The sequence below is a fragment of the Lobosporangium transversale genome (genome assembly GCF_002105155.1).
Source record: "Lobosporangium transversale strain NRRL 3116 chromosome Unknown BCR41scaffold_32, whole genome shotgun sequence".
In the NCBI taxonomy this organism is placed as follows: Eukaryota; Fungi; Mortierellomycota; class Mortierellomycetes; order Mortierellales; family Mortierellaceae; genus Lobosporangium; species Lobosporangium transversale.
Window position 1 is genome coordinate 449,013 of NW_019029010.1, and position 10,007 is coordinate 459,019.

General features: G+C 40.2%; 2 protein-coding genes across 2 annotated transcripts; both read left to right on the top strand.

Moving 5' to 3' along the window:
- Positions 1-508: 508 nt before the first annotated feature.
- BCR41DRAFT_423990 (hypothetical protein) lies at positions 509-3,217 on the top strand (the record flags this gene model as incomplete). Its single annotated transcript, XM_022030357.1, has 1 exon — positions 509-3,217. Exon 1 carries the CDS (start codon positions 650-652, stop codon positions 3,215-3,217), a length of 2,568 nt encoding a protein of 855 aa, XP_021879155.1. The 5' UTR covers positions 509-649.
- Positions 3,218-7,926: 4,709 nt separating this feature from the next.
- BCR41DRAFT_292446 (dual specificity phosphatase) lies at positions 7,927-8,397 on the top strand (the record flags this gene model as incomplete). The annotated part of the gene is made up of 1 exon (XM_022020370.1): positions 7,927-8,397. A coding segment is annotated over one exon (471 nt), but the record flags the coding sequence as incomplete, so codon positions are not given.
- Positions 8,398-10,007: the final 1,610 nt, after the last annotated feature.

Here is a 10,007-nt window from a genome sequence, read left to right on the forward strand (position 1 = left end):
CTTCACCCCCTTTCCTTCGATTTTTCTTTACTTCTCACCCCCTCTCTCTCTCTCTCTCTGTCTCTTTCTTCAGGTCCCGAATGTGCAGATCGACCATTACGAAGTAAGTAAGACATTCGATGTCCTCACATCATCACCAATTCATTTTTGGCCGTGCATTTCATTCATATCCTCATCTAGCCCAAGCAAACAAAAAGGGAGAAATAAGACAATTCATTTTTTGAAATGCACCCCGAATTAAATTGCGCTTTTTCGGTGCATTGCTATTTTCACCACATTCGAACTCTTTTTTATTTTACTTTACTTTACTTTACTTTACTTTGCTTTACTTTACTTTACTCTATTCCTTTTTTTATTAATAATAATAATTATTCCTCTTTGCTAATTGTGTGCTCTTTTTTTATTATAAGTTCTCCATCTCCATCCTTTTTTTTTTTTTTTTTTTTTTTTTTTTTTTTTCTTCAATCTTGTCTTGTTCTTGACTCATTTCTTTTATCGTCTTCTTCTTCTCTCTTCTTCTTCTCTCTCCATCTCTTTCTTTCAAAGACATACATCCCTTTCTCTAACAAGCCCTATAGGCCAACAGTCTAACGATTTTATAAGATATATTTTTTTTCATTGCTCTTTCCTACATTTAATATAACTCGCCATGCTCGATTTCAGGTCACACAGACTCCGCCCATATGAACTCAACCCTGTGTCACGTCGTTCACGGCAACCAGGATCTCATCGAACAACCTCATTATCATCATCATCAACATCATCACCATCCATTCATGGATACCAATCCACCATGGCTCTTCGCTATTCATCTAGACAACGACTCCGACTTTTTAGGAATACACACAAACAACATTTTCAACAACAAGAAGTACACATGCTAGAGCAACCAAATGAAGGCCAGGAGATTGATGTCATGGGAACTACTATGGCGATGGATACCTCTGTGGATGCTGATGTTAATACCAGTAAAGATGAGGACATTGAACTGGAAATGATCCAGGAACCAGCCATTTTCCGTCTAAGCCAAGAATTACTTGCATTAATATTTCATTACGTCTATGTCACACCAGTTGTCCTTCGTCCTGAACAACATTCGGGGGAACTGAATTCTAGTCAAACTTCAACTACGTCATTGACACACTCCTCTTCGTCTACATTCCATAGTACAACAAATGAAACAACCTCGACTGCATCAACAACAGCAACCACATCAACCATCACAACAACGTCAGAGCCCTCTCGAACGAACCGACGCAATAAGAGGGATAAGAGAAAGAGTATAGCGTGTATTCAGAATGACCTTCCATCTGTTTTGGCCCTTTGTCTCACCTGCCGCACTTTCTACCCCCAGGCCATCCGTTTGCTTTGGCGACAAAGGACCCTGGCCAGTTATGATGATTTGATTGAGTTTTATCGAGCAATTGATTTTTCTGCCTCTCTCCGGAGGAGACAACAAAAGCAACGGCAGCTGGAACAAGAGCAGCTGCAACGGTTAGGTATGGACTATTCAACTGAAGAAGGGTTGTTCAATAATGAGGCCGCCCTTAGGATCAAGTCTCTGACCCTGTTAGACATGTCTTTCGGATCATTCTTTTTGCCCTCATTGCCCTCTCTGGCTATGACTGCTTCATCGACCGATACCACTACGACATTGACGTCCTCCAGTCAATTTTTTGGAAGCAGTAGTAACAGTAATATGGCCCAAGGCAATGGTAGTAACAGTCACCATGTCAACGCCCTCATGAGCGCTGGTGCGGGCTCTGAATTACGCCAAGGTATTGACGGTTTGAAAACTATAGACGAGAATAGCATGATAATGGGCTTTGCCAAGGATGACATGATGACAGTATCATCGTCCTCCTCCTCACCTACATCGGGTTCTACAAGCAGAGGCCCTTCTTCCTCTTCGACTCAGCTTAAGAGACGATCTCGCCAAAAGTCAACATCCATCTACAGTGAGTTGATCTCTCCAAGACTGCTCCACACCATCGCCAATCACTGTTATGCACTCGTGGATCTAAAGATTTGTATGGACAACAAATCTTTGGCAGCAGCGGGCTCGCCTACATTTATCCCCAACAGTACTGAGACTTCCAAGGTCCAGCCTAGTATTCCCTTTTCCATTATTGCAGGGGCATTGCTCTCATTAAAGCGACTGACACTGATGGGTGTTGTCTGTCATCCTGGCCAGAACAAGACCGGAGCAGAACTATTATTGTTTGCACAGAAGTCCCAGCCCTTGGAGAGACTTTCTATCCGATCCTGTCGAGGAATCAGCCTTGAGACCTATATTGAATTCGCAGTTCGGTCGAACCGTCGTCTGTTATCGGTGGATTTTGAAGGGCTCGACTTTGAATCAAGTGAGCAGCTGACAGAAATGATTTCGGCATATGCAGCCCACTGTGAGAACATCATGTCTATCACGTTATCCTGCCTTCACGGACTGGCCCTTGATGGGATGATTGCAGCTTTGGCCTCGCACAAATTGGAGGCGCTTCAAGAGCTTCATGTATTGGGTCATGACTCTTTTCATGCCCCGCAGCAACAGCAGCAACAGCAGCAGCAACAACAGGAACCGCAGCAGGAACCGCAACCGCAACCAGAACAACAGCAACAAGAAAATAATAATCATGAAAATAACAATCAAGAGGGCGCACAAGTTCCTATGACCCAAATGTGCCACCTTGCAGATGCTAATCAAGCCATGGCCGACCTTGCTCAGTTGCCCCCTCATCGCTTGACCCTGTACTGCCTTGGTATCACAGACATCGCACTATTCCAGTTTCTCTGCAAGTCACCACATCTCATCGATCTAGTCCTGAGCGAACCCACAACGATCCTTCATCTGCCACAATTCCAAACTTTTGTGAAATCGGTTCTCCCCTCACCTTCATCCCAATCTCAAGCTGAGCAACCCTCAGCAATGGAAGATGAAGAGAATCCATTCGGTCCTCCGGTTTCCTCAACAGCAACAGCGACACCCTTCACAAGTGCTGGATTCTTGAACCTGATTTTGGCTCGATGCTCCTGGCTCAAGTACATGTTCATGAAACTTTCACTCGAGACTGCACAGGAATGGATTGTGCAGCCTTGTTTCAAGGAGGCAGGATTGGACAAGTGTTTGTACCAGTACCGAACAGCGACAGGAGCGCCTGCAGTCGTAATGATGTGGGATACTCGTAATAAGGTCAATGCCACACTCACTAGGTCGTAAATTTTTTTTATTTTTATTTTTTTTTGCTTCGTCACGTTTTCCTCTTACACTCCTCTCCTTTTCTTGATGAATTTTTTTTTTTTTATATTTTTATACATATTTTTTTTATCATGATCCAAATTCTGTATGAACAACAAACATTTACGATTACGATAATACTTTCTTGAATCCCGGTAGACATGTTTATATACATATACTTTCAAACTGTAATAGTAAACTTGATCCATATATACTTCATAGCATGCTCTTAAACCTTACTTTAGACAATTCAAAGATATAATAAACAAAGCTCTTTTCTATCTCTCTATCTCTCTTTTACTTTCTCTCTCTCTTTTTTTTTTTTTTTTTTTTTTTTTCTACTTTGCTATGAGAGCCAGTGGAATAGGTGTGGGGAGTGAGGAAAATAGAAAAGAGTTGGCTTGTGCGCAGCAGCCAGATAATATATATATATATACTCTTCCTAGATAATGTATATAATAATTAGTATTAAATAACGTGATATGAGAAGATGGGGTTCTTTTTGTCACATGCTGTCATTGTCGTACATGTCATAATATGCATAAATATAACACATAATTATCGTAGATGCAAGATGACAACCTTTGTGGATCGTAATTAAACAACGCAGCCAATCAGCGGAGAAAACTGGTATTAAGTCTCGGATAAGTCCAGTCTTGTATATTTTGTATTTAAATATATATATATACAAGGAAAAGAAAAATCGATGGTGACAAAGATTGGGGAAAGAAGGGAGCCAACAAAAAAAAAAAAAAAAAAAAAAAAAAAGAAAGTATGGAACCATGTATGTATATAATATATATTTTTCATATCAATTATCGTTTTACAACAAGAGCATCGATGGGAATCATGTCATGGATGGGATGAGGATATTTGGGGCAATGAAGCTGAGGATACATTAACATATACACATATTTATAATGGATAATGGGGCAATGGATGACAAAGAGTGTAAGAAAGGTCTGAAATGTAATAATGGATAACCATCGTAGAGGATAGTACAGTACAGTACCGTACCGTACTGTACTGTACTGTACTGTACTGTACTGTATTATACTGTCAGAGGTTAAGGATCAGAGTAAGAACAAAGGCCCCATTCAGCTCTTCTTTGCTTCTTGAAACGCTCTCTCCCTTTTTTTTTTTTTTATTTTTTACTGACATCACTTCCATCCTCTCGTCCATTCATTCGGTGCCAGTATAAAACATCCTGATCCTGGGTATCCCGGATAACATAGAACGAAATCAATCCAGCAATTAGCCGACTTTTTTTTTTTTTTTTTTTTTTTTTGTGTTTGTTTTATTTTTCGTCTCATTACCTCTTCTGTTCTCGCTCTTTTTTTTTTTTTTTTTTACCTTTTTGAATCAACCCTTAGTTCATTCACATTACTCATTCGTCACTCATTCTGTTAACCAAAAAAAAAAAAGAAAAGAAAAAAACCAAAAGACAGTTGAATCTCAATCCTCTTCTGGAATAGTTAGATTTGGCTAAGTATTACAATTTAGAGAAAGAGTAAGAGAAAAAGAAATCAAGTGGTCCCGAACAAATTCAGGTCCAAGGTAAGGAATAAAGAGTGATAAAATATTCCTTTTTTGGAGAAGGGGTAATATAGTTGAAACTCGCCTCCATGCCATTATATCGTGTCCAATATCCATTAGCAACAACTTTTTTTTTTTTTTTTTTTTTTTTTTTTTTTCCTTTACCTGAGTGAGAATGAGAGGCTAGTGAAGTGTTTTATTATTATAATTATGTTTTTTATTATTATTATTATTATTTTTATTTTTATTGTGCTGTCCAGTCGCAAAGCATCCATTTTATTCCGCGCTCTAGACAACTAGACAACTATGATTCTCAAACAGAGACAGAGTCATAGCGAGGATGACAATATTGGATATTTTTATATCAGGCTACTTGTCTATACCCCCTTGAGCTTGTTTTGACTTTTTTTTTTTTTTTTTTTTTTTTTTTCAACGGGTTCAATGCCACGTTACGTGTCAAAGAAAACACTCTTTCCAAAAATAATGACGGGAAGGAAGAAGGACGTGTCTTTGTTCCTTGGAACGGACAAACAGACAAAGGGAAAAAGCTTAAACAAAAGAAAGTAGCTTTTTGGGAAAGAGCTTAGTGTGAACATGGAGATTGGGTTCTGAATGAATGTGCAAATGGTGTATGCGTGTGTATATTTGCTTTCTTTGACCCGCACGAGTGGAAAAAGACTTTATCTTTTCATGTCCCGCTGCGCTCATTATTCTAACTTCCATGGCATGCAATAATAACCTGGGGAAAAAAGTAAAAAGTTACAAACATAGACACAAACACAAATACAAACATGCAACACTTGCATCTAATGTACATGCACCTGCATTCTATCCTTATATCTCGGTTTTCATCACCCTCCCCCCCCTCCCTTTCTTTTTATATTTCCACAAGAAAAGAAAAAAATATTTCATTTCCAACATGCATGGTGCCAAAATAAACATTTTGAGCGGGTGGGCGGGTAGAGGAGAGAAGGAAAAAGATCATGCGATAAGGAAAATGGTTGTGGTCCTTGAGACAACTCAAACATCAATCTCATTTGGACTTGTAAATGGGTTTGAAATGCAGGACTTTATTTGAAGTATCCCCGAGTTGGCTAATCTTCCCATGAAGATCGTCTTATCCCTTTCTTTCTTGATCTTTGGTCTTTTCTCTTTGATTCTTGGCCCTTTTTGTTTCAGCAAAATTTGACTGAACTGGCTTAGTTGAGCTGGTCCAACCTTCTTTCTCATCTTTGCTAAATCGAGGATGATTACTCCATCCTATTTTCATTTTTCCCACTTGTTTTATTTATTTAATCACTTTAAAAAAATGAGCTATGTCTCACTATCTATTTTCCTCGGAACGTTTTTTTATTCTCTTTGGATGCTTGTAATGCGATATTACATGATCAAGCTTTATTCACATCTCTCTCTTTTTTTTTTTTTTTTTTTTTTTTTTGTTTTTTTGGACAAAGGAGACAGAAAGAAGAAGAAGAAGTAGAAGAAGAAGAAGAAGAAAAGAAGTAAAGAAGAATAGAATGATGATGACATGATTAGTCAAATTGCTTCGTTACATTCTTCATCCTGGGATGAGAAAAATAAGAATGTCCACAGACATCCTGGTTTGAGATTGAGAGATGAGATCCAGTTCAATCGTTGGCTACAGTTTAATGGCAGTGCATTATCATGTTTTCAAAGGTCTTTACGGCTGTTCAAAGTTTCAGTGAGGCGCAGACAAGTGCATTGGCTCCCATGATTCATTTGATTAGGGTTCTTTGACCCCCTTGCTGACCCTTCTCATGTTTCGAAACTGTTTGAGAATCATTAAAAATTTTTTTTTCTTCTTCTTCTTCTTCTTCCCAATCTCTCTCCCCTCCAGGGCAAACAAACATAAACAATCGGTTATTACAAACGTAAAGTATAATATTTCCTTTCCTCTTACTTTCTCCCCCTCTTTTCCCTCTTGTTCTGTCTTATCCTTGTCTCCCGCCTCTTTCTCGGCTTCCATTCTTTCATATAAAGCGCACTCTCTCTCCATCTTTTTTTCTTTCTTTCTTTCTTTCTTTCTTTTTTCTTCTCTTTCTTCATTCTCAACATTTTAAACAAAATACCAAATAATATTTAGAGAAAAAATAATCCCCGGGCTTACATGCCACTTGTATCATTACCATCTTCTTCTTAAACACTCACTTTTCTTCCTTCGTTTGCATTTGTTTTTTTCTGTTTCTACTGCATACCATTAACATTTCAGGTACACAACACACCCCATCAGATTGCTCTACATTTCATCTGCCTTTTTACTCCCCCCATTCTGTCATCATTACCTCCTTCTAAATATTTAATTTGTGACAGCCCATGTGGGCAATTGATTACGCTTAGACCGTTTGCCCCCCCTCCCCGTCTTTAATATTGTGCATTGAGCTATTGTTTCTAATCCAAATTTTCTTCTCTTTTTCACTGCTTCTTTTCTCTCTTCATAGGTCTTTTTTATCCTTTCTCCTCTTCTCTCCTTTTTCTTCATTTGTAATTTCACTGTAAAATTGTACATAATCATACATCCTTGCATTCCTTCCACTTCCAGAACAATAACACATACACACATCTCAGCTCCATCTCTTTGTATCATGTCTTCATATACCCTCGCAGAATCTTCAGTACCCACATCCACAGCCACATTATCACAAACCTCGCCCTTTCCCATGATGCGTCCAGCCTCACACTCCTTCTCACTTCAACGCCCCACACTCTCACAAGATTCAAAGAAGACTCGCAACTCCAAGCGACTCTCACTCTTTGTTCCCCCTTCGCCTGGAAAGTTGGAGACTCTGGCCTCCTTGGCTGCAGCAACTCCTACCTTCCCTCCATCCTCATCTTTATCTTCATCCTCATCATCTACAGCTACATCCACATCTACATCATCCAAGCGCCACTTCTCCTCTTCCTTGTCCACATCTCTTTCAACCATCTCCCAATCACCCATTACCACACCCACTGCTGACGAGTCCACAAAAGTCGTATCAGAAGCAGCAGAGACCAACTCAAGGAGGCACAGTCAGCTGTTGTTGGATCAAGCCCTCCCCACCCCACGTCTTCCATTGGCAGTCAACCAACCTAAACAACGTCCAATCTCGGCTTACTTTGCCGATTTCAGTGCAGAGTGCGGCACAGCCTCTCCATACACCAAAGAACCTGTCTGTGTCCTGCCACACCTTTATTTGGGTGCAGAACACAACGCTGTGGATGTCAAAGTTCTTTCCCGATTGGGCATCACTGCTGTCTTGAATGTCGCCATCGAGATTTCGAACGCTTCTCAGCAACAATATCAGCTAAGCAGCAAAAACATGGACAGGATCGTCAAGACTGCCCAAGGTCGCTCGATCCATTACAAAAATCTGTCCTGGACACATCACCAAAGAGATCTCCAGAGCGAGTTCCCTTTGGCGTTTGCGTTCATTGAGGAGATCAAGAATATGGGGGGCAAGGTCTTGATCCATTGTCAACTGGGTGTCTCCCGCTCAGCATCACTTGTGATCGCTTATGTGATGAAGACCCTGCAGATGAACCTGACAGACGCGTATGACTTTGTGAAGACACGCTCGAGTGTTGTCTCGCCCAATATGAGCCTGATGTATCAATTGGCTGAATTCGGAAAGTCTTTGGAGGAGGAGAGGAATGGCAAGAAGAAGAGACCTACCTTGGCTAGATTGCCTAGCAACAAGAGCACCTGGGCTGCCTCACGTGAAGATGAAGATGACTACTATCCATACCCGACCGAGAGGATGGACATGGATGTGGAGATGTCCTCTCCATGCCCAAGCCCAAGCCCGAGTGCTATTCCCAAGACTCCAACCGCTTCTAGTAGTACTAATCCTTTTGGTCAGAGCCAATCCCCATCCGCTCCAGTCACTACTCGTCGTCCTCGTTCTTCTTACAATCGTTCGGCGCCTCCTATGCCTTTGTCCTCGTTGATGACAGCTAAGGGTGCCTCACACTTTGCAAATGTGCCTCAGACGCCTATGACAGATCGGTTCTCGATTCCCGATATTGTGCCAGCAACGCCAATGAAGGATCGATTTTCATTCTCGTCCTCAGGGCCATGGTCATCTTCATCAGGCCAAATGGACAGTAGTAGCGCTCTATCTTATCCGCCCTCGCCTTCCTTGGCTTCTTCACCTGAACGATTTCCTGAAGGCGAGTCATTTGTACTCTCTCCACCTGTAAGGCCTTTTGTCACATCACACAAGCCAATGTCGTCCTCGTCCTCGATGTCCTCCTTTGAATCGACTGCATCCTTCTCTAGGCCTTCATCCACATCCTCCACATTCTCAAACACATTATCGATTTATGAGTCTGAAACATCTTCCACGATGGCAATGTCAGCAGCTTCGCCTGCGTCTGTGGTCACTCCTTTGAGGGAAGACCATCGTTACGACAATAAGAATTACAGTTATGATGATGATAATCATCCTTGGGCCAAAATCCCTTCGACGTCTGTCGCCACCACAACTCCAACAGGTTCTGGCTATGGTTCCTATGCTTCTCCACTCAAGAGTCCTATGACGCCTACTTTTCCCTCTTCCTCCTCTTCATCTATTAGTACTACCTCCAAGAAGACAGGGATTCATTCGTTGGCCAAAGCTTTGACGCGTCGTTGGTCAAATCAACAGCAACAGCAGCAATCTATACCACCACCACCACCTTCTCCATCTGTAGTGGCCAATGTCTAAAATGAACGTGTATTTTATTTTATTTTTATTTTTACTTTTTTTTTTTTTTTTTTTTTTTTTTTATTTTTATTTTTTTTTTATTTTTTTTTTACTTTTATGATAAAAATAAATAATATTAAATTTGCTAGCAGTAATGTCTCTTGCTTCCAAAAGGACAATGATGATAATGATATTGTTGATAAATGATGAATGATAAATGATAAATGATGAATGATAAATGATAAATGATGATAAATAACAGATGACAGCAGGTAAACGTGACTGATTGGCTGGTAGGAAGGCAACTAAAAATTATACACTGGTAACTGGTAACTTGATAATTCGTAGCTGATGGCTAGAAAATAGTTTTTTTTTTTTTATTTTTTTTTACCTCCCTCTCCCTATCAGACTTTGTTTTTCTTTAGAGAATATTTTTAAAAACTAAGAAAGTCTTTGGTAAATGAAGAGGGAAAGGAAAAAAGATAAAAATACACATTTAGTCTTCTTCCTTTCAAACCCATTTGAAAATAGTTCTTAAGCACGCGCAGGAA